The sequence below is a fragment of the Microcaecilia unicolor genome, chromosome 1 (assembly GCF_901765095.1).
Source record: "Microcaecilia unicolor chromosome 1, aMicUni1.1, whole genome shotgun sequence".
In the NCBI taxonomy this organism is placed as follows: Eukaryota; Metazoa; Chordata; class Amphibia; order Gymnophiona; family Siphonopidae; genus Microcaecilia; species Microcaecilia unicolor.
In genome coordinates, this window is record NC_044031.1 from 63,389,293 (window position 1) to 63,405,839 (window position 16,547).

The 16,547-nt window shown below is 43.6% G+C and overlaps 1 protein-coding gene across 1 annotated transcript in view; it reads left to right on the forward strand.

Moving 5' to 3' along the window:
• DLEC1 (DLEC1 cilia and flagella associated protein) overlaps window positions 1-16,547 on the forward strand; it is a 363,928-nt gene that overhangs the window by 278,224 nt on the left and 69,157 nt on the right. The window contains exon 29 of the mRNA XM_030197931.1: window positions 7,311-7,381. Within this exon, the coding sequence (XP_030053791.1) occupies window positions 7,311-7,381 (71 nt within the window). The remainder of the gene's footprint in view (window positions 1-7,310; window positions 7,382-16,547) is intronic.

The window sequence follows — 16,547 nt, forward strand, 5'->3', positions numbered from 1 at the left end:
AATCTCAAGGGGGCACATTGGAGGTGTGTTTTGGGTGGGATCAAAGCGGGCTTACGATTTGGACATCTTTCTGCAATAATGCAACATTGTAAAAACATTCAGAGCAAAAAAATAGGATGTTTTGGCTAGACCTGTTTGAATAACTACTAAGTGCCAAAAAAGGTATTCAAACTGACCAGTTGACCACTGAAGGGATAAAGGCATGACCCCACCCCCTTTAATCCCCCAGTGGTCACTGACCCCCTTCCCCCCCCAAGAGGTAAAAGTGACAGTACAGACCAGGCTCTATGCCAGCTGCAGATATAAGGACCATTCCTCTTAGAGCAGCAAGCAGGTCCCTGGAGTAGCCTAGTGGTCAGTGCAGTGGACTGTAGAGGAAACCGAGGCCCATATCCTACTCTAACTGATACACTTGTTGTGGAAAGCGTGAGCACCCCAAAAACCACAAAATACCTACTGAACCCACCACATATATTTATTTATTGGGATTTTAAAAAACACCTTTATGAAGAGATTCACCCAAGGCGGTGGACAGTAGGTACAGTTTAATATAAAACTTACAATTTTGTTAACAGTATAACTATAGTAAAATGACCAAATACAAATATAAATACAATACATGAGGTAAACTTGGAGACGTCAAACCGAAACCTAATAATAGGACTACCATGAACCAGTATCAAAAATGTATACATTTAACAGCACTGCAGAATGACTGACCATGTACCAGAAATATGATAAATGTCAGTATAATACAAACAATACCATAACAGACAGCATGGAAGAACATTCAAATAGCATAGATATAATATGATGTCAGCATAATACCAATGAAACACCTAATAAGCACACGTTAGAACATTCAAATAACATAGATATGATGCTAGTGCTTTTCTACAATACAGTTTACTATCAGGCTCATTTTCGAAAGAGATGGACGTCCATCTTCCGACATAAATCGGTACTTGGACGTCCATCTCTCAGAGATGTCCAAATCGGTACAATCAAAACCCGATTTTGGACGTCTCTAGCGAAAGTCCGTCGCAAGGACGTCCAAATCTGAAGGGGGGTGTATTGGAGGTGTGGCGTAGGCAGGACTTGGGCGTTCCTAAGACTTGGACATCTTTGAGCCATAATGGAAAAAAGCAGAGACGTCCAAGACTAAAACTTGGATGTTTTCACCCTGACCTGTTTTTATTGCGAATAAGGCACAAAAAGGTGCCCAAAATGACCAGATGACCACCGGAGGGAATCAGGGATGACCTCCCCTTACTTCCCCAGTGATCACTTACCCCCTCCCATCCTCAAAAATCATCATTAAAAATATTGATTGCCAGCCTCAGATGTCATGCTCAGGTCCATGACAGCGCATGCAGGTCCCTAGAGCAGTTTTAGTGGGTGCAGGCTCATACCCCCCTACCTGTTACATTTGTGGAGGAAACAGAGGGCCCTCCAAAACCCACCAGAAACCCTCTGTACCCACATATAGATGCCCCCTTCACCCGTAGGGGCTATGGTAGTGGTGCACGGTTGGGGGTAGTGGGTTTTGGGGGGGCTCAGCACACAAAGTAAGAGAGCTATGTACCTGGGAGCATTTTATGAAGTCCACTGCAGTGCCCACTAGGGTGCCCCACTGCTGTCCTGGCATGTCAGGGGGACCAGTGTACCACAAATACTGGCTTCTCCCACATCCAAATGGCTTGCATTTGGATGTTTTAGACTTGGACTTCTTTGGTTTCGAAAATTGACGAAAATCAAAGACCTCCAAATCCAAGGACGTCCTTGGTATTTTCGAAACGAAAGATGGACATCCATCTTTTTTCGAAAATGACCTGTTCCCCACCTGCAAATTTGAACATTTTACAAAGACGTCCAAATTCCAACGTAGACGTTTCTTTCGAAAATGCCCCTCCATGTAGCTGAGGGGCCAAGTGCAGATATATAGATGGAGACAAGATGGGTAATACAGAGTCAGTTGGGATGAAGAGAGGGTGATTAAACTTCAGACAAGTTCTTTGTACAGTTACAGTGTATGTAGCAAGCTAGTCCAGGTGCAGAATAAGTGTATATTCAGTCACTCAATTATATTAAAGGCTTGGGAGAAGAGCCAGGCTTTCACCTGCTTTCTGAAGTAGAGGTAGTCTAGAGTTAGATGTAGCCTCTCTGGGAGTAGGGCCGGTCTTAGACAGGGCAGTTGCACAGGGCCCTGCGCCTCCAGGGCCCCACGGTGCTCCCTTCCGTTCCCCGCTATTGCTGCGATCTTGCCTCCCCTCCCCCAAGCCACAGGGGTGCCCTCCCGATACATATCCAAAGCCATCCTGGTGGTCTAGCGGAGTCTTCGAGGCAGGAAAGATCCCCAGTCACTGATGAGACTTCCACTGAAGTCTTGCGAGGCTGCCGTTGGAAGTCTTGGCAGCCATTTTAAAGAAGATGCGGCAGCAAGAGGGTCAGCGCCAGCAAGAAAGACTGGAGATCTTTCCTGCCCCAAAGACTCCGCTACACCACTTACTATTTTCAGTTGGATCCTTCTTCCATTTTCTGAAGGATTTTCTTTTAGCTCCAATAGCTTCCTTCACCTCACTTTTTAACCATGCTGGTTATCATGTGGAGGGGCATAATCGAAAGGGGCACCCAAGTTTTCCTGAGGACATCCTCACAGGACGTCCCAGCGAAGGGGCGGGGAAACCCATATTATCGAAACAAGATGGGCATCCATCTTTCGATAATACGGTCGGGGACGCCCAAATCGCGAAATTTAGGTTGACTTTAGAGATGGTCGTCCCCGATTTTCGGCCCTAATGGAAGCCGAGGATGCCCATTTCAGAAACGACCAAATCCAAGCCATTTGGTCAAGGGAGGAGCCAGCTTTCGTAGTGCACTGGTCCCCCTGACATGCCAGGACACCAACCAGGCACCCTAGGGGGCACTGCAGTGGACTTCAAAAATTGCTTCCAGGTGCATAGCTCCCTTACCTTGTGTCTGTTCATCCTGGCCAGGTGGACAGTAGTACACTCCTATCAGTATGCTTTTCCCCTTTACACATGGAATTTCAAGCCAAATGGATTCCAAGATGTGTTTTGTTTCCTGCAGAATTTTCAATCTATTTGATTCACGGCCCTCCTTAAAATACAATGCTACCCCTCCACCAATTCGGTCCACCCTATCAGTACAATATAATTTATACCTCGGTATGACAGTGTCCCACTGGTTATCCTCCTTCCACCAGGTCTCAGAGATGCCTATTATATCTAATTTTTCATTTAGTACAATATATTCTAACTCTCCCATCTGATTTCTTAGGTTTCTGGTATTCGCATAGAGACATTTCAAACTATATTTGTTGTTCCTATTTACACCTTGCTCAGCAGTTGACAGTGTTAATTTGCAATATTTTGTCCGTGACCTGTTTAATTGAGTACCAGATGGCTGCTGTGCTTGGTGGTGGAGAGGGATTATTCTCCACATTAGCTGGTGAGAGCTTTGATGGGACTGTCTATAGGTCCTAATGTAGACTTTTAATTTTGTTTGCAAGGTATGTGGCAAAATCATTACTAGATAGCTGTGACTGGGAAGGCTGGTTCCTTTGTAGAGTTGGCAGTAGGCTGTTTACTATTTTAAATAGGTGTTGGTTGAATTTGCAGCTTGTTCAATGTGTTGAGAAATATTGTTTTTTTGGCTGCTGTTAAGGCCTGGCATTTCATTGCCATGCGTTTCTTGTAGTTGAGCCTGTCTTCTAGGTGATATTTTCACCATTTTCTTTCATGTTGACATCCTTGACAATTAAGGACCTGTAGTTCTAGGGAGAACCACAGGGAACATTTGTGTGTAAAGCATAGGACCTTCTTTAGAGGGGCCGTTTTTTTTAATGCCATTGCTATGCGTGCATTCCAGATATCAGTCTGTTCTGACACTGTCATCTTTTCATTCACTTGGGTGTAGGACAAGGCTTCTAGGAAGTTATCAATAGTCAGATTTCTCATGTCTAAAATTTCCTTCTAAACTTTGGTTGGACCCATCTGTTTTAGGTAGTACTTAATAGAAAATTTGATTAGAAAATGATCAATCCATGATAGGGGTGTTATTTCGATTTCACCAGCCTGGTGTTCAAAGACGTTGACCCCTTTTGCAGAATACCAAGTCTAGCATATGGCCCTTTTCATGGGTTGGAGATTTGATCACCTGAATGAATCCTAGAGCTTCCATCATATCAAGGAAGGCAGTAGTAGTAGTGTCTGGAGTCTCAATGTGTAGGTTAAGGTCGATATGGTGTTGCGAGATGCTCTGTAAACCATGAGCGGCCACATTGGTTCCTTATTTCCCACTGGATTAGGAGGCATTCTGACTCAGACAGGTGGGGGTTGGAGACTCTGCACAGTTTGTCTCTCGGATCAGAACTTCACCCCTCCACCCCGTTTTCCTTGTCTTGGTTGGTGCAGGATAGTGACTCCTGTGAGGCATAAATGCTATTGGTACTCCTCTGCTTTCATCCAGCCAGGTCTCAGTTATTCCCAAGATGTCTAAGTGGTATTCACTGATGACATCATGGATCATAAGAAATTTTTCATTGATTGATCTGGCATTTACTAGACCTAAGTTTCCAAGTAGTGGTTTGTTAGTTGTGGTTGTTGTTGTAGTTGTGCAGGTTACTTGATGGTAGTAGGCAGGTATTTGTGTGGGTATAGCTAGATAGGTATTTTGCCTTTTGAGTTTGTGTCTTTCTTCCTCAGATTTACTGGGATATGTGAAGATCTTTGGTTTGCTAGGCCAAATCACATTCACCTGCAGGCATAAGGGCTATTGTAGTGGTCTACAGTTAGGTACAGTATATTTTTTGCTATTCCTGGAGGGCTTACCGTACAATATAAGGGACTTATCATGTGATATATACCTGGGACCTTTTATGTGAAGTTCACTTTAGTGCCCCCTAGGCTGTCCCACTGCTCTGCTGGGATGTCTGTTTGGCCAGTCTAGTAAGACTGCTGGCTCCCAGACACCCCAAAGGTTTGTTTTTGTACATTTTTCCCTTGGACATTTTTGTTTGAAAATGACCCTTAGATAAAGATGCACAGAGCACAAAAACATCTAAAATAGGGTGACTTTTGAACTGAAAAGGTAGATGTTTTTCTGTTTTTTTGCACAATGTTTTCAACTGGTTTTTTGGACATTTTGCAAAAAACATCCAAAATCGGATTTGGATGTCATATTGAAAATGCTATTCCACGTCTTCAAATGAGCAATTCTGAATTCAGCCACTTATCTATTTTTATACCACCTGGCTAACAAGGTAACAAAAAAGAGGGTCAGAAGTACACAAAAAGCAGCAACAAAAGAAAAGCACAAAAGGGCCTTCAAGATTGGAACAAATGAGTTCTTTATTCAACAGACCTAACATGGGCCGTGTTTCGGTGTACCTATGCCTGCATCAGGAGTCAATAATTTGCACTGTATAATTCTGCCATATTATGTGACAGACGTACTCCTAAATACTTTATCTTGGAATTTCCCCCTTCAAAGGGAAGGACTCTTTAAACATCTCCTTTTCTCTCTGATCTAAACAAATTGGAAGAATTTTGGATTTATCGTAGTGCTGTAGTGCTCCAACTCCCTCACAAAAGGGTTCTTTTATAAAGGTGTGGTAGCATTTTTAGCATGCGCTAAATGCTAGAGATGCCCATAGGAATTTATGGGCATCTCTAGTATTTAGCATGTGCTAAAAACACTTTGTAAAAGACCCCCTAAGATGGGCATGGTGAGGTGCGGGTGCACCATCGTAAATAGAATATAATTTGCATAGAATATTATTTTGGAAAGGGTCTCCCCTAGCCCTTTAATATCCTCATTTTCCCTGACTTGCATGGCCAAAGGTTCCATGGTGAGTGGAAATAAAAGCAGTGACATAGGACACCCTTTCCTAGTTCCTGTTCTCAGAATAGCTCCCGTTGATCTTAATCCTAGCCCTTGCTCCCATGTACATAACTTTTATCCACTGGCAGCATCGCTCTTCAAACTCTATCTTCTGTAATGTCGCAAATATGAACTCCCAGTGAACTTGTTCAAGAACCTTCTTTGCAGCTATGGCTAGAAATAGAGAAATATATTTTATAAATGGAGAATTTATTGTTTTCATTGAGGAATCTTCAAGAAAAGATGACTGTTTATTGAAAGACAAATGAAAAAGGGAAAAGATTTTAAATAATATAATCTGAATTGAGAGACTATTATTTGAAGGTTTTTTCAGAGCCGATGGTAGAAAGTAGCTGAAAGTGGTCAGTGATATTCTGTGACTCACTAAAGAAAGTCATCCAGCAGGACTGAGGCTCTTTTTCCTCCAAATGTATAGGATTTAGGAATATTTAATTAAATAGATTGATTCATCAGTGAAGATATTTTGCATTCTGCTATTTTGGATATTGAGTGTAGAAATAGAGAAGGAATCCTAATCTCCTTAGCATATCACATCAGATTCAATGTTCTTCTAATATTATCTCCTGCTCCCCTCCCTATCATGAACCCTGCTAGATCTTCATGGACCAGGGTTGCTGAATGAGGTGATATACAATGTACTAATATTTTTGCCAACATTTTAATGTTTAAGTTGATTAAAGATATTGGCCTATATGATCCGCAGCATGTGGGATGTCTACCTGGCTTGGGCGACTGTGGCTTGGACTAGTCCACAATCAGAGATTGTACATTCATTTGTGCTGTGCTGGCCAACATATTGTTGAAACATCATCCACTCTCGCATTCTTAGTGGCCAGGCTGCTTCAGGAAAATAGTCCTGAGCTTGGGAGTCACCCACTTTTGTCCCTGATTCAATTCTGCTTGTCAGCAGAAAAAGCTTTGTTGCTTACCTGTAACATATAATAGACAGCAGGATTGATCAGGCGCTCAATCCCTCCTGCTGCTACAAGAGTTGCACTCTTTCTTGATTGAGCTATTGTACTAACTGAAGGGACTGTGGGATACCACTGTACGTGGAAAGGGCACACATGCTCAGCTGTCCTGTGGGAAGAGCTGTTTCATCCCAGCACAGTCATATGACATCACCCATTTGTGTGTCTGATCAACTCTACTGTCTATGGAAAACATCCATTACAGTTGAGCTATATAAAAATTACCCATAAAACCTTCCAAAATAAACTCCATTATCCATCCCTGAGTACTTACAGTAGGATAGTTAGCTCACTAGAAAATGTATGTAATCACGGATTTATTAAATATATTGTATCAAAATAGGAATAGTACATAAAGATGAATTTGTTCTGTCTGTTGCTTCATATGAAATAAACAGTGTCAACCCATCACAGGTTTGGAACCCACATCTCTGGAGGAGATACCATCTCCCGAAGTCTCCGAATCAGAAACACATGCCCTTATGGTAAGGTTTGTACTGGTTATTCAGATTTTCAGTGCATATATTAACAAAACACATTAGAAGGTAAATTTAATGCATATTATTTACTGCAAATATCATTTTGTATACTGGGACTTGCCTTTCTATATAAAAGGCAACCCCAACATTCTGAAGCCTCCACGGAAGTTGAGGCGCCCGAGATATCCGGTGTGCCATGGAGTGTCTGCACCGCCCTCGCGTTAAAACGTCATGACGTCGAGGGCAGAGCTATAACACTCGGAGGGCCGAAACACGAACCCCGAACAACACAAGTAGCTCGGAGGGACGGAGGGAGGGTCTGCACCGCCCTCGCGTCAAAACGTCATGACATTGAGGGCGGAGCTATAACACTCGGAGGGCCGAAACGCGAAGCGAACGCCAACCCCGAACAAGGCAAGTAGCTCGGAAGGACGGAGGGAGGGGGCCCCTTTCTAGCGCCCGTTTCATTGCACTCAGAAACGGGCATTTTTTCCTAGTTTACTAATAATATGCATTAACGACATTAGCACAGTTCAGCAAATTTAACCCTAAGACAACTTTTCTGAGAGGACAAAACAGAGGAGAGAATGGCAAGGACTGAGTAGGGGAAAGTTCACAATATCATGTGTCTCTGATCCTGAATGCAGATATTGTCCAGTCAGCTCCCTGTACATTGTGGACTTGATTTTCTTATGGAAAACTTCATGTGAGAAGTCCTATTTTATAAAGGTAACATAGGTGCCTATGTGCCTGTATAATCAGTTCCAGCCCCAATAGCACACAAATGCCAAATCACAGATGAAGAAGGTGTAAATGTGTACTTATGTATGTTGTAAAATTCAAAGTGCCCATGTGGAAAAACACTGAAGTTCAAAAACAATGTAAACTGTACCAACTATAGAACCCTGTGAAAATCAAATACAAACAGGGCCGCTTTTACCAGTGGGCAAAAGGGGCACCTGCTCCAGGCCCCTGCATAAAGGGGACCCAGCCACACAATTGCCCATTGGTAAATTAGGCCTGTTTATCTCAAGCCCCCCCGAAGAATCCTTCAGCTGGCCTGCTCCCTTCCTCTCGCTCCCCTCTTTCCCGTGACCCTCCATACTTTTTTTTAACGACTCAGCAGCAGTAGCAATCAAGAAGCGATTAAGATAGACTGCCAGTGTCAGGGCCTTCCCTCTGTGAGTCCCTCCTACTTTTTCAGCTTCCTGTTTCCGCATAGGCGGGACTCACAGGGGGAAGGCCCTCATCGCATCAGCACTATGTCTTAATCGCTTCTGCTGCTGCTGCTGTGCTGCTGTTGCTGCTGCTGCCGAGTCACTAAAAAAATATGGAGGGTCATGGGAAAGTGGGGAGTGAGAGGAAGGGATGGGCCAGTTGCAGGACTCACCAGGAAGCAGGGAAGAAAGAAAAGAAATGAGAGTGAGGGACTAGAGTAGAGGGAAAGATGCCATATTGGGGGGAGGGTTTCACAGAGGAGAGGGGTTACAGAGGAGGGAAAGATGCCATACCGAGGTGGGGTCACAGAAGAGGGAAAGATGCCATATCAGAGGGTGGGGTTATGGAGGAGGGAAAGATGCCATATGAGGGGGAGCGGGAAGTGGAAAGATACTGGGTGCGGGAACAAGGGAAGAGAGGGAATAAGCTGAACATGGGGATAAACAGTGACACAGAGAAGAGATTTTATTTTTTTATTTATTTATTGCATTTGTATCCCACATTTTCCCACCTATTTGCGGGTGCAGTGTGGCTTACAATATGTTGTAAAGATGGAAGTACAATTGTAGCAGCTTGGTTATTGATTACATTGTGACGAGTTATGCGAAGACAAGTCAAGTATCATCGAGGGAAAAGAACAATTGAAAGAACAATGGAAAGAAACAGCAAGAAGAATGATAGGACAGCAGAATAGTAATAGGAGAACATTCTATATAAAAAAAAAATATATTATGAGTAATGGTATACATGTGGTAAATTTATTAATAGTGTGCGGACTTCATATGCTTTGATCTTTTCTATAAATTTTATCAAAGAGATGAGTCTTCAATAATTTGCGGAAGTTGGTTAATTCGTAAGTCATTTTCAGGTTGCGTGGTAGTGTATTCCAGAATTGCGTGCTCACATAAGAAAAGGTTGATGCATGTAGTGTTTTGTATTTTATTCCTTTGCAATTAGGGAAGTGGAGGTTGAGGAAAGTACAGGATGATCTTTTAGCGTTTCTGGGTGGTAGGTCTATTAAGCCAGACATGTAGGCTGGGGCTTCACAGTGAATGATTTTGTGGACTAATGTGCATACTTTAAAAGTAATGCGTTCTTTGAGTGGGAGCCAGTGCAGTTTCTCTCGTAAGGGGGCAGGCAGGAACTATAAGGATAGGGCTGCAAGAGGGCAATGCTGAAAGTGGGGAGAGAAGGACACGGGGGCAATGCTGAAAAGGGGGTAGATAAGCACACAGAGAGAGGCAATGCTGAAAGTGGAGTAGATAGGGACACAGGGGGGCATGCTGAAGGGGGATAGATAGGCACACAGATGGAGGCAATGCTTAAAGAGGGTAGATAGATGGGGCAATGCTGAAAGGGGGCAATGCTAAAGCAGGGTAGATAGTCACACAAAGGCAGACCATGCTAAAAAAGGGAAGGGGAGATAGGCACACAGAGGGGAGTAGTGTTGAAAATGGGGGTGAGATAGGGAAACAGAGGAGCAGTGCTGAAAGGGGTAGATAGGGACACATAGGAGGATAATGCTGAAAGGGAGGGGTGATAGGAACACCGGGGGGGGGGGGGGGGCAAAACTGAAGACGGGTAGATAGGAACACAAATAGACAATGCTGAAAAAGGGAAGGGAAGATAGGGACGGGGGCATGCTGAAAGAGGTGTAGATGATAGGCACATAGAGGGAGGCAATACCGAAAAAGGGGAGGGGAGGTAGGGACACGGGGTCAATGCTGAAAGAGAGGTAGATTGGCATACAGAGAGGGGAAATGCTGAAAAAGGGAAGAGGTGATAGAGACAAAGGGAGGTAAATAGGCACACAGAGGGAGGCAATGCTGAAAGAGGGTAGATAGATGGGGCAATGCTGAAAGTGGCAATGCTAAAGCAGGGTAGATAGGCACACAAAGGCAGACCATTCTGAAAAGGGAAGGGGAGATAGGCACACAGAGGGGAGTAATGTTGAAAATGGGGGTAAGATAGGGAATCAGAGGAGCAGTGCTGAAAGGGGTAGATAGGCACACAGAGAAGCAATGCTGAAAAGGTGGGGGTTAGAGATAGGGACACAGAGGAGCAATGCTGAAAAGGTGAGGGTTAGAGATAGGGACACAGAGGAGCATTGTTGAAAAAGGGGGAGGGAGCTAAGGACACTAGGAGGGCAGATGGTGAACATGGGGGGGGGGAATGATAAGACATGGACACAGCTGGAGATGCTGGAAAAAAAGGTGAGATAGGGACATAGAGGGGTGCTACTAGAAAAGGGGGACGATGGGAACACAGAAGGGTGATACTGAAAAAGAGGTGGAATGGTGACACAGAAGGGAAATGCTGGATAGGACAAATAAGGATGCAGAGGGGAGTAGCCTAGTGGTTAGAACACCAGCCTTGACATCCAGAAGTGCCCAGTTCAAATCTCACTGCTGCTGCTTGTGATCATGGGTAAATCACTTAACCCTCCATTACCTCAGGTACAAAATTAGATTATGAGCCCTCCAGGGACAGGGAAATACCCAATGTACTTGAATATAACTCACCTTGAGCTACTACTGAAAAAGGTGTGAGCAAAATCCAAATAAATAATAAATAAGATGGTGGACACAGGGAAGAAATGTCAAATGGACAGAGACCCTGCAAAGACAAGAAAAAAACAGTGGGAAACAAAGTGAATGGGGAAAAAAATTGCTCAGACAACAAAGGTAGAAAAAAGTATTTTATCTTGAATGTATTAATTGCAACATTTCCAATTTTGGAAATGCACATCTTTGATATCTTGCATTTCAGTTTCTGTTTCTCTGTTTGTTGTATGCAGGGTCTGACTTCTTGACATTAAGGCTTTTGCCTTTAACTCTCTGGTCCTTTGTTTCATATTTGTTGAGGGGTCTATCTGTGTATTGCGCGTGTTACTAAGGTGCCGTATTCTGCTAGTATGTAGCTTCTGTGTAGAGATCCATAGCATAGATAAGGTTGACGCTTTTTGAGTCCTGGAAGTTAATGGTGTTCTAAATGTGATTTTTACACAAGTTTGTGCATAGTGTGTTGCAATGAGGGGTTTGTGTGTTGGCCTTACTGAGGGGACATCAAAACTTTAATATAGTTTTAGTTTGTTATAAGATTTTGCGGGATCTGATGTGTGTTGCGATGGTTGTCAATATAGCAGAATTGTGTCTGATCATGTTTAAATTATGAAACACTGCCTTTTGAGGTTTTTTTTAAATACCTTAGCTAAGATAGTATTCAAGTCCCTTTTCTGACTTTATTTGCATGTTTCTTTCAATTAGTATCTTAGTTTCTTACTCCTGTTACTCTGTCTTATCTATATACTAGTAAAAAAAGGGCAGTTTCTGCCTCAAATGAAACAGGCGCTAGCGGGCACGGGACTCCCTTCCCCTCCCCTTACGCAACTATCGGTGGTGGTGTAGAAGTACCTGTTTGCTGGGTGCTGGAACGAAAGAGCCCTTGCCCTGTTTCGTGGCCGTAGCGCTGCTGCTAGCTGCCCTGCTGCATCCTGTGCGAGTCCGGCTCTCGGCGTTTCAAAATGGCCACCGAGAGTTGAAGTCTCGCGATGCTGCTTCAACTCTCGGCATGTTTCCCTACTCCTCCCCGTTCGTTCATTTGCGTGGTTGTCTACTTGTTCCGCCCTCGACGTCATCACGTGTGACGCGAGGGCAGGGCATAGAGACATGGTGAGTGTTGTGGCTTCACCACCATGAACTTACGAACCGGTGTTTGAGTGCCTGCAGTGACGTCAGTGTTCTCAGAACGTTGAGGATGCATTTTATTATAGTAGAGTAGATATGTTCCATCTTTGCTTACATCCTGTGCTATCTATTAAAATGTTTTATTCTGTATTGTGTTGACGTAAGGTAGCATTCTATGCCTTACTTTGTATTGTTTGAATATTTTTACTATTGTAATTATCTGTTGCTTATGTTTGACTTAACTCTTGCTGTATACCGCAGGGGCGTAGCTAGACCTCACGGTGGGAGGGGGCCAGAGCCCAAGGTGGGGGGGCATATTTTGGTGTGTCCCCCCCCCCCCCCCCCGCTGTCTCACTGCTGCAAATACCTTGGCTGGCGGGGGTCCCCAACCCCCGCCAGCTGACCTTCGTCCAGAGCCGGCGCGTTGCCTTCCCTGCTCTCTCTTCCCCTCATGTCCTGCATGCTCCTTTTAGTGAAACTGAGCATGCATGAAGGCTTCAGCTGATGGGGGTTGGGGACCCCCACCAGCAAAACCAGAGGCCCGGAAGAAATTTGGGAGGGTCCAGGCCCCTGTGGCCCCACCTAGCTACGCCACTGGTATACCGCTTTCCGTGAATTCCTTCAAAAAGGCAGTAAGGGGTACTTTTACTAAGCTGCAGTAAAAAGTGGCCTGTGGTAATGTAGGCGCATGTTTTGGGCACGCGCTGGCCTAGTTTTTACTTTGTCTGCAAAAAAGAGCTTTTGTTTAATGGGACAGGAAAAGAGCATGTGGTAAAACTGAAACCAGCACGAGCCTAAAACCAGCCTGAGCCCTTAACACAATTAGGTGTAGCGGTAAGTGCTCACGCGCTACACGCACGGTGACCGGTCAGTGCACGCCAGCTGCCGATTACTGCCAGATATGTTGCATGTGGGAGGAAATAAATAAATAAATCATCCAGGCGTTATGCACGGCAAATCTGAAATTACCGCCGGGGGGGGGGGGGGGGGGGTGCAATAGCCTGGCAGTAGTCTCATTTTGGCACAAGCTCTACATGCGTAGAGCTTAACGCGCCTTTGTAAAAGGACCCCTAAATAAATCCTAATTAATAATAATTTCAGCTTGTTGCAGCCTGCTGTTACCTTCTGGTGAGAAGGCAACAGCAGGCTACAGCAAGCTGAAATTGACTCACAATATGCAACCTCTTTGGTTTGAAATGATATTTTGTGAAGCACAATTTTCCAACAAGCAAGTCATATTTAATATGAATTGATATATTTGGGAAGCACAACCCCTGATGAAGCCTCGATAGTGAAACGGCTGGTCTATTGTCAAGTGGTAAGTAAGTGCTTGGTTTTTTTTTCAAATTGATTGCTATATATGTTGGATGCAACATCCATTTAAACGTTTGAAATGATTTTATAATAAGTGAAAGTTATGTAAATTGAGTGTGCATAATATTGCTTAAAAATATGAATAAATATGTGAAGAAGTATGAAGAAGTATTATGTCGGGGGGGGGGGGGGGGGGTTGACCAATGATAGAATTCATAGCCCCAGTAAAGGTGTTGAATTGTGTTAACATCTGGGCGTTTGAGGTATTTTCCTTATATTTTTTGAACACATAGTCCATTGTGTTTGATTTTCACTTGGTTCTATAGTTGGTACAGTATATTTTATAAAATTCACATATACGTCACAATTCCACCTGCACTGTACCTAAACTATGCCCCTGGGAACACCTACATGCAGATCACATAAAAGTAGGAGAACAATGTCTATGCAGGAAGTTTTTACATGCGTATTTCTCAAGAAAGACAACTAAGAGAGGGTAATAATAATAATACATTTATATTCTGCCATATATTTATTTTTGTTATATTTGTACCCTGCGCTTTCCCACTCATGGCAGGCTCAATGCGGCTTACATGGGGCAATGGAGGGTTAAGTGACTTGCTCAGAGTCACAAGGAGCTGCCTGTGCCTGAAGTGGGAATCGAACTCAGCTCCCCAGGACCAAAGTCCACCACCCTAACCACTAGGCTACTCCTCCACTAGCAACATTCCATGTAGAAGCCTGCCCTTGCAGCCGCGCAGGCTTCTGTTTCTGTGAGTCTGACGTCCTGCAGAAGCCTGCGCGGCTGCAAGGGCAGGCTTCTTCATGGAATGTTGCTAGTGGAATAACAACATTAAAATTCCATGTAGAATCTCAAATAGTAGCAACATTTCATGTAGAATCTCCAATAGTATCTATTTTATTTTTGTTACATTTGTACCCCGCGCTTTCCCACTCATGGCAGGCTCAATGCGGCTTACATGGGGCAATGGAGGGTTAAGTGACTTGCCCAGAGTCACAAGGAGCTGCCTGTGCCTGAAGTGGGAATTGAACTCAGTTCCCCAGGACCAAAGTCCACACCCTAACCACTAGGCCACTCCTCCACTCCTATCTTTCGGTTCAATGCGGATCATGCAGTAACGAAGACTGGACATTTCCAAGGATAACAAAACATAATCTAGCAAAAACTGAATATTCCTAAACTATATTTTCTATTTAACATTATTTAACACAAATTTTCTAAATAAGTTTTTAATCTGTTTACAGAATTGGTTATAAGAGATTTCAGACATCAAGATATCCTTAATAGCCTTATTCCAACGTGCTACTTGATATGAAAAAGGAGTGTCTATTAGTCTAGCCCTTCTCATATTTTTTTAGAGAAGGAAAGGTGAAAAGTTCTGAAATTCTGGTAAGTCTTGTTTTATTAGCAAAAACAAGATGGTTCATTAAATAAAGTAGGGATAAGCCATATATAATTTTATACAGAAAACAAGAAAATGTAAACAGAATCCTGGCTTGCACAGGGAGCTAATAGAGCTTTACATAATAGCAAGATATGTTGTCAAACATTTTTAAGGATAAAATCAAGCATAATGCTATATTCGGTATAATGAGAAGTTTCTTCAGTATCTGGAAGCTCCCAAATAAACAATATTACAGTAATCAAGCAAACTCAAAATCAAAGCCCGAACAATAAGTTGAAAATGGTTTGGGTCCAAATATTTCCAAATTTGACGCAAATTACACAACAGAAAGAAAGCTCTCTGAGTGAGAGTGTTAATTTGTGTCTCGAAAGATAATTTATTATCCAACAGCTGTTGTACTTGGTGATTCGATCATTAGGCATATAGATAGCTGGGTGGCTGGTGGACGTGAGGATCGCCTGGTGACTTGCCTGCCTGGTGCGAAGGTGGCGGACCTCACGCGTCACCTAGATAGGATTTTATATAGTGCTGGGGAGGAGACGGCTGTCTTGGTACATGTGGGTACTAATGACATAGGAAAATGTGGGAGAGAGGTTCTGGAAGCAAAATTTAGGCTCTTAGGTAGAAAGCTGAAATCCAGATCCTCCAGGGTAGCATTTTCTGAAATGCTACCTGTGCCACGCGCAGGGCCCAAGAGACAGGCAGAGCTCCAGAGTCTCAATGCGTGGATGAGACGATGGTGCAGGGAGGAGGGCTTTAGATTTGTTAGGAACTGGGCAACATTCTGGGGAAGGGGGAGCCTATTCCGAAAGGATGGGCTCCATCTTAACCAGAGTGGGACCAGGCTGCTGGCATCGGCGTTTAAGAAGGAGATAGAGCAGCTTTTAAACTAGAAATGGGGGGAAGGCCGACAGTCGCTCAAAAGAGCATGGTTCGGGATAAGGTATCTTTCAAAGATATCACCATAACAGGGAAGATAGAGTATCCTGATAGTGAGGTTGCAAAAGAGATTGTAGTAGATCGGGTATCTTTAAATAACAATAAAAATCAGACAAAAGATTGCAAATTAATACTGTCAAGTACTAAGCATGATGTACTTAGGAACAACAAACATAGTTTGAAATGTCTATATGCGAATGCCAGGAGCCTAAGAAATAAGATGGGGGAGTTGGAATATATTGCACTAAATGAAAAATTAGATATAATAGGCATCTCTGAGACCTGGTGGAAGGAGGATAACCAGTGGGACACTGTCATACCGGGGTACAAATTATATCGTAGTGATAGGGTGAATCGGATTGGTGGAGGGGGTAGCATTGTATATTAACGAGAGCCTTGAATCAAATAGATTGAAAATTCTGCAGGAAACAAAACACTCCTTGGAATCACTGTGGATTGAAATTCCATGTGCAAAGGGGAAAAGGATAGTGATAGGAGTGTACTACCGTCCGCCTGGCCAGGACGAACAGACGGATGCGGAAATGTTAAAGGAAATCAGGGACGCAAACAAACTGGGCAACACAATAA